Source organism: Meriones unguiculatus, chromosome 18 (assembly GCF_030254825.1).
Source record: "Meriones unguiculatus strain TT.TT164.6M chromosome 18, Bangor_MerUng_6.1, whole genome shotgun sequence".
Classification (NCBI taxonomy): domain Eukaryota; kingdom Metazoa; phylum Chordata; class Mammalia; order Rodentia; family Muridae; genus Meriones; species Meriones unguiculatus.
Window position 1 is genome coordinate 77,083,729 of NC_083365.1, and position 22,947 is coordinate 77,106,675.

The following is a 22,947-nucleotide window of genomic DNA, read 5'->3' on the forward strand; positions in this document are numbered from 1 at the left end:
GTCTTTTGCAAGAGCAGCCAGTGCTTTTAACCCCTTAACCATCTCTCTAACCCCAATGTTTATTTTTAAGATTTAGTACTACTTCTTTATTATAATGGAAGTGCAAAGGAAAAGAGAACAAAATAATTGCAAACTAATATTCCCACCATACCACAGCTAGTTAAAATATGTGCTCGGTCTAGTTCTTCATGTGTTCCTGGTGCTGTTTCATGACCATCAACCAATCATTGAATTTACTTTCCTATTTGTAAACTAAGTGACCCAACCCTAGTCCCGCCTAGTAAAGTTAAGACTTATTAAGATACAAGGTAAAAAGCCACCTCAGTGCAGCTGAAAACTGGATTACTGATCAAATTGCCCCTTTAAATTGGATATTAGAAGAAAATATGCTATGTTTAAAAAAAAAAAGTCACCCTCTATCCTCTTGTAAGAGGATAGAGATGTCTGAAGTGTCAAAGTCAAAGGTTTCTTTTTTAAAATGCTGGAAAAAGACAGTCATGAGTGGGTCATTTCAGAGATTTGGTATTGTTCAAACAGTGGCCAAGTACTACTTTGATTAAAAGTGTAGTGAGGAGGGGCATTTTGTAAAAGCTTAAAATAGAGCACAACCTTTGGTAATGTACAAGAACAACTTCCTGGATTTCAAGGGCAGGATGTAGCAGCGGGGAAAGCAAAAGCTTCCACTTGGCCAGGAAATCTTTGCAATAGCCCGGACATTCTCTGCATGCTCACGCCACCTGTCCCGATGGACAGCCGCAAGTAGTTCAACAAGGAAATAGTGGCTCCGAGCCTCCTAGGAAGGAAACATACCTCTTCATTTTCAATCTTCAAAGTGGATAAGCGAGACTGCAGTTGTTGGCATCTCTGCACCAGCTCACTCTGTACCGGCTGCTGGGCACAGAGCTGAGAGGCCTGTCAGAAAAAGCAACATGAGGTTAGGAAGAGGACACATATCTTTTGAGGATTTCAGAGTTCTCATTACTGCTGATGAAATGATTTATACTGTATTAGGTATCCCAACTACTGGAAGGTTTGCAGTTTCTATTTGCAAACAAAATCCAAAGACTGTATGTGTGAACTTCCAGAACAAAGAGTACATGAAAGGAATGGGGAGGGGAATTTGTTTGGAAAGACCATGTTTCTCTCTTTGGAACCCATAGGCAGGTGGGTGGTTGGCAACAGTAGGTCTAGCAATGTCTGCAGATCTATGGAATTCTGAGGAGGCTAGACAAAAGTGCCTCAGACAGCCTCTGCTCTAGAAACCCAACACTTTGGCAAAGTGAAGTTCCTGCCAAATGTCCAAGTGGTCACCTCTCTGGCACGTCCCTCTTCCCACTTCATACCCTAGAGTTAAAAAGCAGTAGAGAAGTGGGCCAGGAAGCTAACTCATTGCTGTTGGCAACCAGTATGTTTATAAATCTGGGCCATCTGTGAGAGTTTTGAGTCAATGGGAAACAGTTCATGTGAATATGGGAACAAGTTCACGGGCTATGTTAGAAAGCCCTGGAGGGCATGAGATATGATGGAACTTCACATCTTGTAAATAGCTATCATTGTATCTTACGAGGTCTGGGATCCCCCCCCCTCCCAGCCCCAATTAACTACCAACCAACTTTATCCTCTGTGAAGGATGAGCTGCCCTAGTCTCTCTTGATAAAGATAAGGCTACGGCATGATGTGATCCAATCTCCTGGAAGACTGATGAGAGGCAGAAAGCTGGGAGGTGGTAGGACCCATGTGGAGGCAGTGTCTGTCACTTTACCAAGCGTCCTTTAGCTCTTATCATAAGAGAGACATCTGGAGACATCTGGATAGAACTGGGATCCTTCACCCTTAGCAAAGAGTTTTATGTTATTTTTAGGTTTTTTTTAATGTTATTTTTAAAAGTTTATGTGTTAGTTTTAGTATATTATTTTCATATACTTGCAAACCATCCTCTTACTAAAAAACACTTTTGAAAAGGAGGGGACTGGAAATTGACCCCTTTCTCTATTGGTATTAAAGATTCCAACTTATTTGACCTCTTCTTAAGCTGAGAGGCTGGCTCAAGATTTGGAGCTGATTTCACTCTGGCTTTTAGATATGTAGACATAATAGAGAAAGCTTGGTGGCCAGATGGGTTAGTGCCAAGAATGAAATTTCTGTCTCTGGCTGCCTGATATCATCAGTCAGGCATCCAATGCCCCTCAAACCTCTGGGTGCACCAATAGTAGAAACAGGCACCAATTCCTAGTGCATCCGAGAACAGCTGACATCAGCTCATGTGCTGTGGCCCAAGAACACTAGTGTGGCCAATTTCAAGCTTCCATTAAAGTGTCACCTGAACTCTGGGCCTATTTTAAAGACTTCCAGATAGCTCCTTCCTAATGCCTACAGTCAACCCACAGTAAGGCAGAAAGACTGGCAGCAGGGACCAAGAACTGCTTGACATTTCATCTCTATGCCAGAATGTGAAATCATGGGAAATTCTGCCCCTTTTTCTAGCCAAACCACTGATCAACTGTATCACATAAAGGACAAAAGAATGAACTATCATTTTTTTAAAGTCACCCAGGCCTAGCATGAGAGAATTTGAGGAAAAATTATCTTTAAGCCTGTTTCTTTAAGAAGCAGCATAGCTGCTGGTGCATGCTTTGCCAATGATCTTCAGCCAGGATGCAAGGTAATGCATTCCAGCTGTGCTTTAGAGTATGGAAATGTGGTTCTGACAGGGCAAGGAGGGGGCCTGAATACTCATCATCTGGATTTCCCTTTATGGAGACATGCTGTTTGGCTCAGAAGATAACTCAGTTAACACCAGAAAATCCACCAGTCCATTCAGCTAGTTCCACTTATTTTTGGGAAGGAATCTCAATGGCAGTTGGAGAAGGGGCTTAGAAGACAAATTTGAACATAAGTCAAAGCAGGTGAAGAATGGGGCATCCTGGAAGCTGGTAATGCTCCTCCTCCAACTTTAACTGACATGTAGTTTTAGTTTCCCATCTGTTTAGATGCTGACATCTCCTCAGCCACAGCAATGGAAACAAACTGTAAGGGGTTTGGTTTTCTCCAAGAAGGAAAGGAGAGAACCACCTTCAAGTTTTTTATGTAAGACACAGAGGTACTACTCCATGTGGCCTGTCTCTGACAGTAAACTGTCTGATCAGAACACTACTGCTGTCAGGCTAGAGCATGGTTTTCTAAAGAGTCTAGAAGCTAATCCCAAGGGAAGATTGCTCCTGGCAAGAACACATTCCTGATTTGTGGTCTCATCTTATCTGTTCTTTTTGATTTCATTACTGTGGGCAGCTGAGGAAACTTTGAGTGAATCTGTAAAAAGTGGATGAAGTCCTGAGTAAATGTGTGTTGTTGACATGGACATGGCCATGTCAAGGACCAACGCCTCAGACCTGTGGGAATGACAAAGCTTTCCCCATGCTGGTCACACTTGGAACTCACATAGCCTTCCCTTGGTCTGAGTGTGAATGTTGATAGTGTGTGTAGTTTATAATTGATCACTGAGTATGTCCTGGTTTGTTTTGTAGTTGGTATCCTCCACCAGAGCTAGCACAACCTACCTGACCCCAGCTTTTCTGTACATGTATCTATGCTTCTCTTCATTCTCTGGCCACACCAGTCAGGTTTCTGGGACAAAGATACTTAGGACAGGGTGGGCTACCCTCTGAGAGAACCATCTACTTTACGGCTCTGGTCAGCTGAATTAGATGGAACTTGAGCCTACGCTCAGGAATAAGTACATTAATCAAAATCAAAGAGATATACTGAAGGGCCTGAAGGAATAGAACACAGCTCACCTGAGAGCAAGCCCCCTCTCTTTTGGATGTAAAACAAAACAAAACAAAACAAAACAAGAAAACCAAAAACTATAGATAAGTCTAGTAATTCAGGTCTCTTTGGAGAAAAGGTCCAAGAGAGGGAAGGGCCTTACCATATCTCCCATGTGGGGCTGGAATTCAAATTTCATAGGGGGACAGAAAACATTGTTGTACATCTCCATGAGCCGCTGCTTGTCACTGGTGGCATCCAGGTTTTCTACTGCATTTTCAATAGCATCCAGACCCTCGTGTTTTGATTGTTCCAGGTTTAATTCAGCAGACAGGAAAGTGCGCAGGGCCCGGTTCAGGCTAGCATGGTAGCCTAGGTCACAACACTGCTGTGGGAAGGAGAAGGCACATAAGCATACCACAGACATCCCAAGGCCTGATAGAAAGGGAAGTGGTCTCTGGGGCAAATTTGACCATATCAAGGTGACTGACTGACTAACTGCAATAGGAAGGAAACTGAGATTACAAGACCTGGGTAAGATTTCTTAGTTCTTGCCTCCTAGGTCAGTGGTTAAGCATACCATTTAGGGCACTGAGGTGGTTAGACAGAAGATAATCCTAAGAACCCAATGATAAGAGTTAATAAAATGCTATTCCATAAAAATGAGAATAGCCACGAGTTAAAGAATTCTGTTCTATTTTCTGGTTTCTCTGCTGGATGTCATAAGATCAAAAATTCAACAGTAACAATTCCCTAAGGATTGCTGTGGTTCAAAGTCCCTACATAGCAAGCTTCCCAGGCCAATACAGCATTTAAGAATCAAAAAATCTGAAGCGCTATATCAGCAGTAAATTTACATACATGCAACTCTAGGTAGATGGTAGAAGGAGCAAACAGAAGGCTGACTTGAGTCTTGACATCAACTTCCAGTGTTCTGGAACAGGCCTGAGCTGAAGAAAGTTAAACTAAAAAGTTCCAAATATAAATGTTACTGGGGAAATTCTCATCATGTCTCTGATTTTCAACAACAAAAATGAAAAGAAAATGCTTTGAAAGAGGCAATTGTAGGGGCCGGGGAATGTAGGTCAACTAGAAAGGGGTCTTGTCTAGCATGCATGGAGACTTAGGTTTGATCCCCAGCACTAGATAAACTGAGTGTGGTGATGCAGCCCTGTTAATCTCAAGCACTCAGGAGGGGAAAGTAGGAGGATCAGAAGTTCAAGGTCATCCTCAGCTATATAATCAATTCAAAGCCAAGCTCTGTCGTTAAACAAACAACAACAAAAACCATGGCTAGAGGAATAGCTCAGTTAGTAAAGTCCTTGTGGTTCAAGTAAGAGGAATTATGTTTGATAACAAACCTATGTAAAAGCTGGATGAGGTGTCTGTAATCCCAGCACTGAAGAGGTGGGGAAAGGAGCTTGATGGGTAGCTAACTAAGATGAACCTTTCAGAATCCTGTGTCAAAAAACAAGGTCAGGGCTTAAGAGATGGTTGGGTGGTTAAAAGTGCTTACTGCTCTTGCAAAAGACCTGAGTTTGGCTTCTAGCAGCCCGCCACAAGTCTATTCTAGAATCACAGGACACTTGCACTCATGTGCACATATTCATTTTATGCACACACATTAAAAAATAACAAAACAAAACACGATGGACTGTGTTGAGAAGGAATGATACTTGAAGTTGTCTCCTGACCTCTGCATACATGTGCATGTACTCCCACATATATTAGCACACACATACACAAAGGAAAAAAAAAAAGAACATAACAGTAGAGGAGTAGAGGCAGAATCAAGCAACCCTGGAAAAAGCTACTCCTATTCAATCTCTAGACCTGTGGCCTTGACAGTCCAATGAACAAATATGACCTGTACAGTGGTTTTCAAGCTTTGTATGGTCTGGTTTGAAGAATAAGTTCTGCAGAAAAAGTCTGGAAAAAAAATGTCTGGATTAAATGTAATTCCCAACGTTCTTTTCAGCAATGGCATTCTGTAATACTATGACAATATCCTCTGCCCCTTCAATAAAGACCTAGAGATCTAAATTCCTTGGCCATTAGTTATCACCTCTATTATTTACACAGCTTTGATGTCCAGAGCCTGAGAGGAAATGTCAGAGCAAAATTTCTGGATAGAGTAAAGCCATCTGCCTGATTGTAATTTTACTGCATAAATAAGCATCAAATTAATTTCCCCGGCCTTTCCTCATCATCATGATCACTTCAGGAACAGCCACTACTGGGGAAGAAAAAACATGTGACAGGCCGCCTCCTTCCAGGCATCTGACACAAAGCTTGCAATGGAGCACACATTGAGCTGAGTTCTGGGTTCAGTGCCAACAGACTCTGGCAGGTGCCCGACTTCAGCAGAGTAACAGCAGCGACAGCATAACTACAACCAGAGGATGGGAAAACATGAAATTCAGTCAGAGGAAGAGCAAATGGGATCTAGACAAAGGCAGCTGATTGGGAGGCTGCACGTGCAGGGTCCCTTCTTCCTCTAGGAGATGCTGTTGAACTAATTAATCAGGCTGCCTTTGAACCTGCAACCCTTCTTGCCTATCTCTAAGATGTCCTATAGTTTTTAAGATGAACTCTATACTTAAACGTGTAGTGAACAAAAGTAAAACTGCCAAAAGAGTGTGCTGGAGGACTGAGGAGGAGGTGGGGTGTCCTTAAGAAATCTTCATATATTTTTGGAAACTTCACTTTCTTCTCTATTAATCCACACCTTATGTTAAAACAGTGTTGTTATAAAATGAGACTTTTACCATGCCCTTGAAGAATATAAAATACTTATCCCTATCAAGGTAAAATTCACCTTCACTTTGTACATGTAAAGAATGCTTCTGTTCATTAATGATGTTCACTATCTGCCAGTACATTCTATATTTTAATCCTCATAATCATCACCACTGAAGTTTTTCATACAAGATGAAAGCTCAATTAAGTTATATAACTTGACCAAAGTTAAATGGGCAAGCAAACAAACATATAAAAAACCCAAACTGTAATTTGTGCATAGTCTACTTACTCAGCATCATCTCCCTATATGCGTACCGTTATTCTCTTTTGCTGAATTCTAGTGACAGACTCTCTGCATAGGATAGAGTGTTGAAAACGGCCCCTAGTGTGCTAGGCCTCTAGCCTAGAAATATAGTTTACCTCTTCGGGCTAAAAATGTGAGAAATACCAGCTTTGTAGCTTGTTGTGTGACAAATGGACAATACATTTCACACATATCTGGCACTGTGTAGATTCAAAACTAACACCAATCACCAGCATCTGCCAATTTACTGTCCTCTACTCAGCAGCTCCTAGCATTTCTTTTCCTGCAATATTACCCTTCATTTTCACCTGCTGGAATTAGACTCAATTATTAAGATCCAAATTAAATTCTCAGCCTCTGGGAAGCCAGATAGCCCTGCATTCCTGGTTCCACTTCACACCAACTGCATTCATCCTCACATGACCCTCAATACACACAGTCATTCTGAGGCCTGCCATTTCATATCACTCCACCCAGAACACAGGTATCTCAAAGTGAGATACTCTCATTCTTGTTTACAATTTTTCCTAGTAGGTCTTATTCACAAAAGGCATTCAATAAAATTGAGTGATGGATGCCATGGCAAAGACTCCAACCTCTCAGGATATTGTCTAGTGGGCTGAGAACTGACCCACACGTTCTATTTCATATAGTCTAAGAATGGCAGGCACTTTCCAAAGTGTAAGCATTGCTGCTATTTGTATGACCATTATGAAACTTCTGTGCCAATGAGTTAGGGTCAAACTTATAATGCGTCCTCCGGTTCTGCCATGCTTTCAGCTAACCTAGGAGATAAGGGCAGGGTCTTGACCATCTTCATATTTGTAAGGGCAAAACTAGGCCAGTAGCAAAGGAACACTATCCGGCAGGGTTAAGTAAATGAGATTTGAATATTTCCCACGAGAATCCCAAAGGGTACAGAGGGAACACATAATTTTGTTTACACCAGAAACAAAGCATCCTTTCCATGTTGATTTTTATGAATTCCATGGCATGCTGAGTTCCTTTAGCCATTTCTGGATTACACAAATGCTATAAAAACCCTCAGGAGAAATAAAATTCTCATAAAAAATTGAGTAATAGACCATTTCAATGTGTGAAATTAAATCCACAGTTCGTTATCTCCTCACCAGCTGGTATTCTCCCTCAGAGAATCTAGAGAAGACCTGGAAATGACAAATGAGTGCTTCTTATCACCCTTCAGTACAGTACTATCATACAGTAGAGAAAAACAACTGCTCTCAATAAAACTTATAGTGGGGAAATCAGGTTCTCTCCTGCCCAATTTGGGTGTATATCGTATCACAGACTTTCTATCCAGGTACCTGGCACTTCAGCTACCCAGTGACAATGACAATGTCCTGTACTTAATTTCCCCATCTGCTCCTAGGCCAAGAGATAGGTATAAAGGTAAGAAATTATACTCCAACAAGCCTACAGTTCTTAGAAACTACCGAGTGAGATCAAAGTGTCTTTTTGGGCTGAGAGCCAAGTTTTTCCTAGTATATATATGATGTCTCATGTGGATTATTATAGTCTGAGTTTACATTAAATCTTTTATTATACTATACAAAGCAATTAGAGATTAGTCCTTATATCAGGTAAATGACATTGATTAAAAACAACTTTGTTTGTTTGGTTTTGTTTGTTTGTTTTTGAGAAGGGTTTCTCTGTATAGCCTTGGCTGTCCAGGAACTCATTCTGTAGATCAGGCTGGCCTCGGACTCAGAGATCTGCCTGCCTCTGCCTCCCAAGTGCTGGGATTAAAGGTGTGTACCATCACCACCTGGCTAAAAATAAATTTTATTTATCCTTAATGTCTTAAATATAGATTGAGTCAAACCCCTATAAAGGAGGTACAATGGTGGAATATGACATATACAGCAATGGACTGGAATTACACTCATTCCATGTCTTAAAGCAACTTCTGGATACTTACTGTTGAGATCATAATGCCAACATACCCACACTCCCTACTCACTCTTTGTTTCCTTGCTACAGAACAGCGTGGGTACTTTTAACTGCATAGAACAGTATGAAAAAAGGAAGAAACTATTGATAGATGCAAACAGTGTAGATAGGCTAAGAAAAAAAATTTGTGTAAAAAAAAACAAAAACAGATACAAAAACTATACTCTGGAGCCAGCAAGATGGCATGCTTTGAATGCCTGATGGCTTGAGATCAATTCCCAGAAGCTACGTGTCTTGATTTGTTTTAACTGTTGACTTGATGCAACCTAAATAATCTGGGAAGAGAGTCTTAACAAGAAAGTATCTAGGTCAAGTTGGTCTGTGGAAATGTCTACGGAGGATTGTTTTGAGTGTTAATTGATGTATAATGAACCAGCCTATTGCAGGTGACACCATTCCCTATATTGAGGGTCCTAAACTATAAATGAGAGAAGAAAGCTAGCTGAAAGCAAGAAAGTAAGCAAACAAGTAGACAGACAGACAAGCAGGCAACAGGAATGGATACTCTCTTGATTAACAGTGTAATATGACTAGCTATTTTTGTTCCTGCTTTGACTTCCCTGAAATGATGGGACTATTACTTGGGATTGTAACTAATTAAAGGTTTTCTTCCTGAAGTTGCTCTTTGTTAATGTTAAGATATTTTATCATAGCAACAGAAATGAAAAACACCACATAAAAGTTTAAGAAGAAAAATGAGTCCACAAAGTTGTCTCCTGGCCCCAACACATACACTGTCTGTAGTATGTACATGTCCACAAACACTCAAACAATAAATAAATTATATGCTATAAAACCTTAGCTTTATGACATCCTCTAACAGGCAACCTTAACTTAAGGGTGGAAGTATTGGAATAGTGATTGCCTGGGGTTAAAAATTCTAAAATAATGAGAATATATCTTTCATATTGTCTTTCTTCCTATGACTCCTTTTTGTTGTGAGACAGTCTCAGAGTCGAGGCTTTTCTTAATGCAGCACTCCTGCTTCTACTTGCCAAGTGCTGAGACTTCAGGTGTGTGCTGCCACTGTTAGCTAAAGGTACTTATTTTATATCTTGCTAAAAATACAGGCTACAAGAATATGCACATTTACCAAAAACTCGTCAAACTAGCAGCCAAACCAATCAATCAATAAACCTAATAATTAAATGTAAATTACACATGAAAAGAATATTAAAATGCTAAAATTAAAAAGCAAATCTTAACTTGGAGATAATTTCCCCTTCAATAAACTATGTGCTCAGCTACCTATAACGACTTAAGGTAAAGTAAATCTTAGTTCTTGATGTCTTAGATCTTAAAAGAGACACACAGTGACCTTCATTTTAATTCTCAGCTCATGGTAAGAAATATATCTTATAAATATACACATACACACACACAGATGCATAAGCACACACACACCTAACATAAAACTTTCATTAAAAAGATCTTAGCCATATAACACTGTGATCTAATGAATTTTCTCCTCTATTCTAGTCTAATCCTTTAAAGTCAGTTAAACAAATAATAAGACTTAATGGATCATGGCTCATGGTTTGAAAAACTAGAGTGTAAGAATACATCCTAGGCAAAACCAGTTACATTCTATATGTAACACTGATGCTGAACACACACCTCACCCTATAAGTGTACTGAGTAATTATGGAGAATAGTGGTAGTATCTTCTTCTTCTTCTTTTTTTTTTTTTTAAAAAAAAGAGTAATGTTTTTTACAAAAATAAAAAAAACAAACAACAAACAAAATAAGATACAGCCAAAACACAACCCAAACAAAGAACAAATTTACTCATGCCATGGAATGCTGTCATCCTGGACTTGTTCACCATCCCCTAAATCAGTGCCCTGTTGAGTAAGCACTGTAGAGGCTGTCTTCTTTTCCAGTGGCTCTTCAAACCACATCCTGTGAAACTGAGGCTTTCAACAGGCTATTTTTTTATTTCGAGGGGAAAAAAAACTACAGAAAATCTTGCTTCTTATATGACTTTTACAACACCTGCCCATGTGTGATGAAGGCCTTGTGGATTTCAAAGGTTGTAACTCATACAGCAAAAGCCTCTCTTTTCCTGAAGTAAGCACAAATATGCTCTAGGGGCAAAAGGAAAAAGACAAACCAGTAAAAGGGGTCTAACACCCTGTCTGGTCTAATTTTTTTGTCTTATTTATTTTATCAAATGTGAGATAAATAGCAGAAAGTGAGCATAAAAAGTGACTGTCTTCCTTGTACTGAGTATGGGCATCTACCAACAGTGAAGGGGAAGAATAAAGGAACTGGTTTAGGGTTTTGACCTACACTGAAGAACAGTGTTCAGATTGGCATCAACAAGCAGAGAGAACAAAGAAGAGCCTGAACAGAGACCAGGGCTCCACTTACCAGCTGAGACGATGACATCTAAGGCCTTGGGAGGACAAAACTCACTGATCAAAACTGCCTGGCTGAAAGGACACCAGAAGTTCTCCCAGGAGCCCTGATATAGGCCAGATTTAAACAATCTAGCTCTTTATTTTACTAGGCGCAGAGGGACAGGAAATAAAGCAGAGTTCCAGAATAGTTCAGTAGCAAGTCTGAGATGTGCTAACTAGTTATACAATAGTGAATCTGAGTCCAGATCCCCCACATGATGTAAAGCATAGCAGGTGTGCTTGTGAAGAAACGAAGGTGTGGCCAGAGTCTTGCAAACTCAGTGGCTATTGCCAAGAACCTGAGACAAATACCAGCTCTCAGAAAGGATACTGCTGATGCCCTAGAGACAGAACTGCTGATACTAATCAGCTGGCTCCAGACCCACTTTGGTGACTGGAAGGAGACATGAGAGAGGGTATGTTTGTATAGCTTCATATAAAGCTGGCCTGGGAACTGCCCGGACTGAAGTCTGTATATGAGACATTTTAGGACATAGGGATTGAGGAGAAACAATAAGAGATCAAAGTAAAGACTAACCATAAGGTCAAAGACAAATGGCTGTGCCTACTGCCTATGAAGCATACATACTAACCCCTTCTCTCTCTCATTTTTGTGCCACATCTCAAAAGAGAACAAGGCCGATGTCAGTAGCCTTGTACACAAAACCCTAGTTTGTAGCACACTGTAAAACCATAACCTTGGGCAAATATGTCTCTTAACTCTCTGGGTCACAAATTAAGATATCATTGTGTATATACAAGGATGATGTGACAATGAAACGAGAAGATCCCAAGAAACATGAATTCATATATAAACATAAAACAAGGCATTTTAACTCTTGTCATCACTACAAGCTTTGATATAAGAGACTATTTCTTAACAAACAGAAGGGCACAGCAGTCAGAGCGTTGGTTTAGGAAACAGAATTTGGTGCAAATTTTGTCTCAGCCTTTTACTAACTCTGGCAAATCACTACACTCTCTAAATGTTAGTCAAAAGCAAGAGATAGAATTGCTTTTTTCTCATGGAATGCTGTGAGGAGTGAATGATATCAAGTGTGGCAACTATCATCAGATTGTTTTCAAAATGGCCAAGATGCTGGAACACAGAAACAAGAAACATGTGCCTAGGCTTCTGAAGTTAGGCAAAAGGTGCCCAAGGTCTCCCACTCCATCTTTAAATACTTACATCAATAATATCAGACAGGTCATGAATGTAGTACTTGAAGACAGATGCATTGGTTGCCTCCAAAGCCAATAAATACTCATTCCGGGCTTTAATAGCCTTCAGCTTATTCTCTGTGTACTTGGCTTGTCGCTAAAGAGAAAACACAAGTTCACTTTTAGTTTCTTTAATTAAAAAAATTTAAAACATTTATTTATTTCATGTGATGTGATGTGTATGTTCATACGCACACATGCCTTTGTGTTTCTGTGGAGGTTGGAAGGCAACTTATAGAAGTCATTTCTCTCCTACCGTGTGAGCTCCTGGGATTGAACTCAGGTTGTCAGACTAAGCGGCAAATGCCACCTGATGAACCACCTTGCTGACCTATCACTATTTTTTTTTTAAGAGAAGACTGGTGCACACCTGTAATCCCAGCATTCAGGGAGGTAGAGGCAGGTGGATCTCTGTGAGCTTGAGTCTAGCCTGGTCTACAAAGTGAGTCTAGGAGAGAGAAGGCTGCACAGAGAAACCCTGTCTTGAAAAAACAAAAACAAACAAACAAACAAACAAACAAAGAGAAGACTGTTATGGGAGAGATGAAGGACAGCACATTAAGAGGCTCCCCTTTGCTGCTACTCCTTGTGTACACCTGGCTTTCAACTGAATCCCAACCTTGATGAATGAGATGAATGGATCAGATGTGCACTATACCTTGGTTCTGTCTTCACACACTATTCTACATCCTGTTGTCAGCCTCAAAGAGGTACGTGCCTTTACCTCTACACCAAATGCTGGTATTAAAGGTCAAAACACAAGGCACACAGTCTCTCCTATTTCTCAAAGTAATAGTACATTTCACTTGATTTGGGAAATGGGCTGAGAAAGATGACTACTAATTCTTGTCAATAAACTTGATGTTAAAATCTGAGAGTTCATATGCTTAGGTTTTTCCAATAGCTAAGAATCCTGGCAAGACAAAGAAGGACTCTTTGGTTATTACACACCAAAGGAACCAAGAACTTCTTTGCTTAGCTCTTCATTGTACCCACTGGGAAATTATTCTCAATCTTGCCTTCTCAGCATCCCTTCTTGTCTCTACAGTTGCCAGAGCATATATACCTTCTCCTTCATCTTCTCGATCTTCTTCACTGAGCTCCTGCGGACATGTTTTTCCTCAATGCGGACATTGGCTGTGGAATCAGGGGAGCGGGGGGTCTGCCGGTCCTCTTGCTTCACTGATTTCCCAATTTGCTTCTCTTCTTGCTTCTCTGCTTCCTTTAGTTTGCTCTGAGCACTGATACTGTCGGCATTGTACATGTGATATGTCTTCATGACCTGTAAGACATTTCCCACCCAGAGGTCAAGCCAATGGAGTCAACTTTATTTTACAGACTAACAAACTCAGCTGGAACTCTCCTACACAAAGCAATGTTCATATACTTCTAGGGGCAAATCCAGAAATGTCTGGTTCAGCACATGTATATTAAAGACTACACCTAAGTATAGCATAGCTTATTAGAATGATTCCATATTAATTTCATTAAAAAAATCTTATTCATTATTATCTGCAAGTATAACTCTTATTGGCTCAGTGATTTCTATTGCTTGGTCACTTCATGGTACTAAGTAGACAAGAAGTAAGAACAACTATCCCAGACCTCAAGGGGACAAGGCAACATGACCAAAGGAGTTATATTTTTATAACTTTTAAATATAAAGCAAGCAAGAGGAAAAGCCTTCAAAAGTTCTGGTCTGCTTTATCTCCATTAGATACCTGCTCTCATAGAAATACATCAATTGCAGCTACCATTTACTGAGTACTGAATATATTTCTGGCTTTGTGCCAAGTGCCACACATGTATGCATTTGTTAATATTATTTGTGTAACAATTCTACACCCTAGACAATGTCCTGTGAAGGCTGTACACCTGCACAACTCAGGTAAGAGGCTAGGAAAGAAGAAAATTCATATCAAGTATAGTAAAAAGAGGGACATAGGGTCAGGTGTGGTGGTTTTAATTCCTGTACTCTGGAAGTAGTACAGAAAGATCTTAGTGAGTTCAGGGCCAACCTGGTCTACAAGTGAGCCCCAAGATAGCCAGGACTACATAGAGAGACCTTGTCTTTAAAATCTGGACAAGGAAAAAAAAAAAAGGATATAATTTTCAAAATTTTCAAAAAGAGCTATTCTCTAGGAATTGAATACAGTTTCTTAGCAAGAAGGCCAGGAAGACAGAATTTCAGGTCATTTCCAGCCCTCCCAAATATATTACTTGCAGATAAACAGGGACCAACCTCATTCTGTATCTTTCCAAATAGGCAGCTTCCAGGTTCTATGAGGGATTAAAACACTTGATAACCAATCAAGCAATTGGAGATTCACAAATGCTAAAATTTGGATGCCATGAGTGTCTCTTTGAAGAGAAGAAACAGAAAGCCTAGGAGAAGGGTGTACTTGTAAGTAGCTGACAACAGAGAAAAACACTGATTCGATATTAGTACTAATGTCTAGCATTCAGTGCACACTGTCAGGGGTCTGTGTATGCCACTTGACTTAATCTTCACAATAACTTGATCAAAGACATGCTAGTATTTCTACTTCTAAAGATATCCATATCACCTATGGCACTGAAAGTCTTACAACTAGTAAATAGCAAAGAGTTAGAATTCAAACCTAAGTCCATCTAACTTCAAAATCCATATCTTTTTTTTTTAAATATATATCTCAAAGCAGACTTTAATGGGCATAGGCACAGAAAGGAGAAACACTATGTTAGTCCATTTTTCATTGCTATAATGAACTACTCAAGGCTGGATTATAAAGAAAAGGGTTATCTAGCCCACATTTTTGAAGGTTCAAGAACATGCTGGCATTATCTCTGGTCTGAGAACTTTATAGCTGATGGTACTATCATGGAAGGATGCCTGTGGAGAGACCATCTCTCAGACAAGGAGCCAAAAGATTGCAACAAGGTCCCACATTCCTTTCTGAGGGAACCAGTGACCTAATGATCTTGGGCACCTCATTACAGTTCTATCACCTGTTATCAGCACCATAATAGGATTTATCCTTTGATCCTTTGACAAAATCATATCTTATCTACTGAGTGACAGTGATCATCCTCTGCATAGGACTGAAGCTGAACTAGCTAGGAGAAAAGACAAAAGACAGGCAAGGGAATCCTGAAGAAAGAGACTGATCTCATTTATGAATAAAACTAAACTGCTCAACTGAGAACAGTGCCTCAATTAGGGGCAGTTTTAGACCCCAGATAACTGGCAATGTCTGGAATGTAGAGGTTGCTAGTAGGTAGAGACAGGGATACATGGAGAGTCCATAACAAAAGAGTGTCTGCTTCAGAATTTTTCAGTGGTGCTGAAGCTGGGAAAACCTGGAACCTTCTGGGTATAGGTTCACCTGAAGTTGCAAGAAGGAACAGAGAATACAGAGGTTCAAAACAGCTTAAATTATGTCTCATTTTAGACAGAGTAATTTAAATATTCGTCTTACCCTGAACCTGACATAATTTCCTGGAAACTCCACTCTGCTTATACTCTGCATACCAACAACCAATGATGGTATTAATAAAGCTTTTCTAGGAAACCTGACTAGATCACTACTTTTCTAGGGTAAAAAGTAAGAAAGGTACCTGCCATGCTGGCTGAGGAAGGACAGACAAGGGGATTTTTTTTAATTTTCACTTGAATGAGACTAAGAAATTAAAACACTAGAGTAAAGCATTATAAAACAGTAAATTTTTATTATATGAAGTACAGGATAAAGAGAAAACATGGCAAACAATCACGGGAGATCAAAACACTCAAATTAATAAAACCAACAACTTATATTGTTCCTTGCCCTTACAGAATGTAAAGAAACCTTTCATTTAAAGAAAATAAAGCATTACCCAATCTAAGAAATTAAATTCTCAAAGATAGCATGACCTTTTTTTTTTTTATATTCTCTTCTGTAGTTGGGAAATGTCATGTATGCCTCACTTTAAAATATGAGCAGACAGCCAGATGTTCTAGCACTCAGGCAGAAGCAGATGAATCTTTGAATTCGAGACCAGCCTGATATATAAAGCAAGTTGCAGGACAGCCAGGGCTACAGAGAGAAACCCTGTCCCCAACACACACACACACACACACACACACACACACACACACACACACACACATATGAGAGCAGGTAACTAAAGATTACCATACATTTGAGGAAGCTACCAATGTTTTCTAGAATAAGCAAGATCAAAATAGGCAACTCAGCGGAAAGACTAAAGAGAGAAGAAAAGGCTGAAAACAGTTTATCAATAAGAGCCCCAAAGAGATGAATGAGAATGGAAAAGACAGAGCACTATGAAATAAGCCCTCAACGAAGGGCTTTGGGGAGAACATGAAAAACCCTATGATTTCTTGGCAACTGGCAATTGATATTCAATTCTTGTACCTCTCCAAGGAGCATGATCCATACCCCTCCCCACCACAGACATGTAAGAGTTATCACCTTATTTTGACTTGCTGCTTTATTTTCTTCCCCCACCCCCCATATTAAAACCAAATACCTTGAGTTTAGCACTATTCCTAATTTGTCTTTATATCCCTAGTGCCTAATGCCAGAGTCAAATAGACAGACGGTATCAGGATACTATTAGCTGACATTGTTTTAAGGGGATAGGCGCTGAATTTCAATTTGAAGTAGCTCTGCAACCAGCTGCTGCACCAAGTTAAGGAGACATATTCAGGGATAGTACAGAAGCATAAAACCTCTGGTGCAAAGATAATCCCAGGGTGTCCCACCACCTCCTTCCTCTCTCTCTCTCTCTCTCTCTCTCTCTCTCTCTCTCGTTAGTGTTTCTTTGGCTCTTCCTAGTTAATCCATGTGGCTTCCCTGCAACCATATGTATTCTTTCCTGTGGGGGCTTCCTGGAATTTTCCATACACAGCCTCTCTGTACAGTTGAGGCAGACAATCCCAGAGTTCTTTGGGAAGTACTGTGATCTGACATCAAAGGCATTCCTACAACATCAGAAAGAAAATGAAAACCACTTTACCATGGCTTACAAGATAGCCAGCTCATTTGTGATGGAAACAGGGATAATGGACCAGCATACATATGTACAAGAATCACTAGGACTGCTCTCTGGAAGAACAGCTGTGGCAAACTCCCCCTGGCACAAAATGCTAACTCAGGGAAATCAAAGCCTCTTCAGGCAGAAGATGAAGGTGCATAGAAGCAGCTGGCTACTTGTGGTGAGTTCTGGATCTCTTGTTCAAAGGCATCTTTATTTAGACGTACCTGGGCTCTGCCCCTTGGTTCATCAAGATTTAAAAGTACTTAGAAATGATCAAACCTTGAGTAATTTGTTCCCTCAAAAAAGGATTCAAGGTTGATAGAAGTAACAGCAAGAAGAGCACTGAAAAATACAGAGGGTTTCTTAATATCTTCATCTCTTTTTTTCAGTGTCCCACAAATCACACGTAATTTCTATTGCTGACAGGGTCAGTGAAAGCAGAGGTCCTTTCCTGTTTTCTTAAATAGAGCAAATAAGGGAAATGTTTCTTAGAAGAAGCTCTCCCTATTGTCTTCTCAACACTGAAAGAGCATATAGCAAATAGCTTTCCAAAGCTATGGTATTATTATCAAGTTCCTACTTGAGGAAATCACTATCTCATGTAGGGTGACTAACACCCTGCTTTCCTCAAGACTACAATTCAGCACTAAAAATATGTCTCAGGAAACTATTTAAGAGATGGTCTAACTGTGTTGTCCTGGCTGGCCTTGAACTCAATAGATCCACCTGCCTCCGCTTCTCAAGTGTTGAATTAAAGGCATGTGACCATATGTGGCTCTCTATTCATGAGCACTAGGCTAACCAGCAAAAAGAATGGAAAGTCATCCAAATCTCAATCCTAAAACAAGCTCACCATACAAAAGCAAAAACTCTTAATCCCAGTCTGCAACTTTTCTGATAACCTATAGAGAATCTTCAAACTCACTTGATCAATAACTATAGTCTGATATTTTGGAAATATGAATTTCTCAATCACTAACAGCCACACAGTACACGGGTATCAGAGCACAGTGTTTGCTGCTGCTTCTAAGGAAGAGTTGAGTGTAAAATCCAACAATCTTGAATGATCATGGCTATCATTCAGGCCTTTACAGCCATTGAAGCAGGACAGTCTCCCCAAGCATGGTTGGATACCATAAAAAGCTAAAATGTTACGCTCAGGATGCGAGGCTAAGCACTGCACTCAGGGTCAGCCGCTTTGGACCCAGAGAAGAGCATGTCTGATTGCATGCGGGTTGATGCCCCAGGTCCCGCCTCTGAGAAAAAGGTATCGGACGGGTCTGATGCTCTTTGGGTGGATGACACCTAAATGAACATCGGTACAAAGTCCCAATTTATTTCTAATATCAGAGATCAGACCTCTACTCTTGCCTGATGCGTCTAAAACAAAAAGGTGGAACTGTAGAGAGCTGCGGAAAAAGATGGAGCTGGTTTCCGCCTTCCACCTTCCCGATGGTGAGTGCTCTCTGTCACGAACAATTCCACATTTGGCTAAGGCTGAGGATCTGGCTTGCTTCCATGTATGTGGACCTATCTGCATTGCCCACGTGGCACGCCTGGGTTGGCTACCCAGAGGCTATTTAAGCTGTGGGCTGGCTTTCCCCAGGGTCCGAGGATTGTTCAAGGTTCCTGAATAAACTGCATTGAAAAAAAAAATACAACAATCTTCACACCAACTCTCATCATCACGCTGACTTTTGCAGTGGGAGGAGGTCCCTCCAAATCCATGCAGCTAGTAGTCAGGGCAGGACTGAATCTCAGCTGACAGGATTGAATCTCACTGCTAAGCTGTCTAACTTAGCAGTCTAGAGTCAGTACACCCAGGTTTCTTGGTACTATTGACATTTGAAGCTTGATAATTACTGTGGCAAATTGTCCTACTTGGCCTCTACTTTTTAGATGCCACTAGGCTTCCAACTCCTCCAGTTGTGACAACCAAAAACATCAGCAGATATTGCCACACATTCCATTTTGTAGAAATAGGAGAGATGACCCTTTTTTTTTTAATTTTTTTATTTTGAGATGACCCTTTTTAAGACTGAATACTAGAGTCTGTTCTGCCCTCTCTGGAACTTCTTGGTGTCCTCTATTTTTTTCATTCCATCTAGATGTAAATATCTAAGCCTTCTTTGGGGACTTGGACAAATCTTTTTTTCTTTTTTTTCCTTTCAAGACAGGGTTTCTCTGTGTAGCCCTGGCTGTACTGGACTGGCTTTGTAGACCAGGCTGACCTAGAATTCACAGAGATCTGCCTGCCTCTGCCTCCTTGATTGTTGGGAATACAGGCCTAGCCCACTGCACCCAGCATTCATTTGCTTTTTAAATCAAAGTTTATGAAGGAAGATAAAGCTAACAGTTCTTTAGATACTGTACTTCCTCTGCTGCCTTACTGCAAAAACAGTAAACTGGGTCTAAGTTGGTTTGAGGTTTGCTGCTCAACTTCTGAGAAAAAGCAGCAAATAGCTAAGGCCCAAAATGCTTATTCAGTGGGAAAATAAAAGAAGTCCTATAATAACACGAGTCATTTGCTATACTAGAGGATGCTCCAGAAGCAAGTCCCAGGTCTTCTTGGGAGATATCATAGAAGATACTTTAGAGTATTTAGATATTTTAGAGTATCTTAGAAGATACTCTAAAAAATAAAGAGAAGTAAAGCAATGAAAAGACAAGGTTCAGGGAACGCATCCACTCTGAAAGTGGCTCACAATGCCATGCTTCTATTTTTAAAGTCTTAACTTCATTTGAGAGAAATGAAAACTTGGGGTACAAAGAGAACCATCTATTATTTGGCCCCAGAGTATAAGAGTCAGAGAGTAGAAATTCAAAACAATTGGAGCATCACTGGAGATAAATTAGATGATCACTCAAGTATATTTACCAACAGTTGCCATGAGATACTGGCCACACAAAATTTGGAACTCTATGATCTCAAATGCTTGTGAAGCACAACACCACTGCCTGCCCATCCTGTGAAGGAAGGGGGTGAGACACTGGAGGGGGAAGATGGAGGGAGGGAGAGATGAGGGAGGAAGGGAGTAAAAGAGGGAGGGAAGGATAGCAGGAGGGAGGGAGAAATAAATACAGAAAATCATTTTCACCTCTAAATAGGTTAGGGCACTCTGGAAAATGATGCATAGTGCTAACACAAACTCTGGAAGGGGTCTGTAGAAACTACAAGTTGTACAACTGATGCATTCCTCCTATGGTGGCAGGAACTTCCTTGGTGGATGCATGTTTTCAACATAGTTAACAAAATGGCTGAGCAGCTCTGGGGCACACAGCCATATCGGCCCATGAGCCTGCAGTCCAAGAATTCAAAGTAGACTGTGTTCTTTTCTCCAAGCCTTATCTTTCTGATGTGTTTTGCAATGTTCTCCTTGCCTGAAATTGTATTTTACATTGCAGACTTTAGGAATCTGTGTGTCCCTTTATAACATCTGCTCTAATCTCAAACCATAATTAATCTAAGGTCTGATGCATAACTTAAAACTATAAATTATTTCCAATAAGTACAAGTGCAATGGAGGCTTCATTCCTTGCCATGAAGTTTGGGGTTCCTAGCTTGCTGGTAAGAGTGACAGCTGTGCTGGTAAATGTAAACCTTGACTGGTTTCTCTCAGTGGTGCCCCAGATGAAGCCAGAGTAAGATTGCACAACTGGAAAAACATTTGGCTTGTTTGCCTTTGAAAAGAATTGAGTGTGGAAAAAAAAGTATGGGTGGGGTCGCCCCTGATGGGGACTATGCACTGTTCTCAGCCTTAGCTGAGTTCTGTTGCTGATGTGATTATGGCTACAAACTGCCAAATGCTGCTTCTCTTTGTGATCCAAAAGCTAGGCAGCCCATCAGATTTACCGAATAAAGCTCGTTCAGGACCTTCATCAAATCATCTTGGAGCTGCTGGCCAACTTCTTTACTCTGTAAAGAAAAGAGGAAGGAAGGTTAATTGAAAAATGGAAGGAGATGGGAGGTGATAGCAAAGGCAAGAGCAGCACAAGTTCTACAAATGACACAGACTCAATTATAGCCCATTATTTAACCTAGCAAATCAGAAAACCAATTACAGTCAGATTACTCAGAGTTTTAATGAAACGAAATGGCCCCTTCCTATAGCTCAGTAGATATTGGAAGGCAATCCTGTAGAGGGAAAATGGGTTATAGCCCTTGATTTTTCAATTGGTCCCAAATGCAGGCCTGAGAGCCACATCCTACCTAGGAACTGTGGTTAGGTAGATAGAGCATGCTTTCTCAGATATTTGTAGGCAAACAGTCCATTGGATTACTAAGGAAAGTAAGATATACAACAGAATGATAGACAAAGAAAAGGATATAAATATTCAAGGACTTCAAAGACCTTAAATGCAACAGAAAACTCTAGGCAGGAAGGTACTGTACTTCTACCTAATAGCATACACCCCAAAAGCAAGCTAGGATCCACAGGACTGGCCTGCACATTCCTTCTCCATAGAAGGAAAAACCACCTAAAATTTAGTGCATCATTTGTTTTTTTCTGGCACAGATGACCTATAGATCTTAACAATTCTCTCTTGCTTCATTTCTTCCCCAAATTCTTCTAACAGTGGTTCTTCAGCAATAATTTCTTAGTGTTAGTTAATACTACCTGACTCTGATAATATATGTTGAGGAGTTCCAACAGGCTAAGTCTGTGCAGCAGTAGCTCTGAGCAACAGTAGCTCTCCAATCCTTTGCTACTCCTCACTGCAGGCTGGCATCTAACCATGAAGAATAGTAAAAATAAAAGAATGAGGAAGTAGGAAAGAAACCTTCCACGCCAAATGTTAGCCAAGCCCAAGAATGCAGAGAATGAAAATGATCAGCATCATGGAGTTACTGTATTTCAATACCAAAAATTCAAATACCTATAACACATAAGCACACTTTTAACTTTTCTGTACTGGAAATTGAACTTGGGGTCTTATGGGTACCAGGTAAGCACTCTTATCACTGAGCTGCAGCTCCAGCCCCTAAATGATACTCATCACAGCTCATTTTCAAAGTAAAGGAAGAGTCCTTTCATTATACTGCTTCTTTCAAGGTGTGTGTGTGTGTGTGTGTGTGTGAGAGAGAGAGAGAGAGAGAGAGAGAGAGAGAGAGAGAGAGAGCAGAGAAAATTTGAATAAGTTAGTTCTCTGTAACATGTAGTTTCTGGCCATCAAACTCAGGTTGTCAGGATTGTTGGCAATAACTCTTTATTCACGGAGTTATTTTGCCAGCCTGAACCTGAGCATTTTAAAAACTGTTTCCCACTTTACTATTAAGCTCTTTACTTATTTTTCTTCTATTAGGGCATTCATTATGGAATATATGGAATATATAGGTGTGACTGCTATCATGAATAGCTATGTGCTTTGTATTTGGCAATTTTTAAAATGGGGTGAAAAGACCCTCAATTAGCAACTATAAAAGTTATTGCTGGTTTCAGCTTTCCTATCACCTGCTGTGCATATGTTACTTTTATTGTTGCTTTGACAAAATACCTTTCAAGAAGCAATTTAGGGAAG

The 22,947-nt window shown here is 40.3% G+C and overlaps 1 protein-coding gene across 6 annotated transcripts in view; it reads right to left on the minus strand.

Annotated features, from left to right (window-relative positions):
- The window catches only part of Srgap2 (SLIT-ROBO Rho GTPase activating protein 2), a 228,934-nt gene that overhangs the window by 50,273 nt on the left and 155,714 nt on the right, over positions 1 to 22,947 (minus strand). For 5 of the 6 annotated variants that reach the window (XM_060372063.1, XM_060372060.1, XM_060372061.1 and 2 more), the window contains exons 5-9: positions 21,281 to 21,343; positions 13,472 to 13,687; positions 12,374 to 12,502; positions 3,929 to 4,153; positions 811 to 912 (exon numbers count right to left, since the gene is read on the minus strand). In XM_060372063.1, coding sequence (XP_060228046.1) covers positions 811 to 912; positions 3,929 to 4,153; positions 12,374 to 12,502; positions 13,472 to 13,687; positions 21,281 to 21,343 — 735 coding nt within the window. The remainder of the gene's footprint in view (positions 1 to 810; positions 913 to 3,928; positions 4,154 to 12,373; positions 12,503 to 13,471; positions 13,688 to 21,280; positions 21,344 to 22,947) is intronic. The other variant, XM_060372062.1, reaches the window with a different exon arrangement.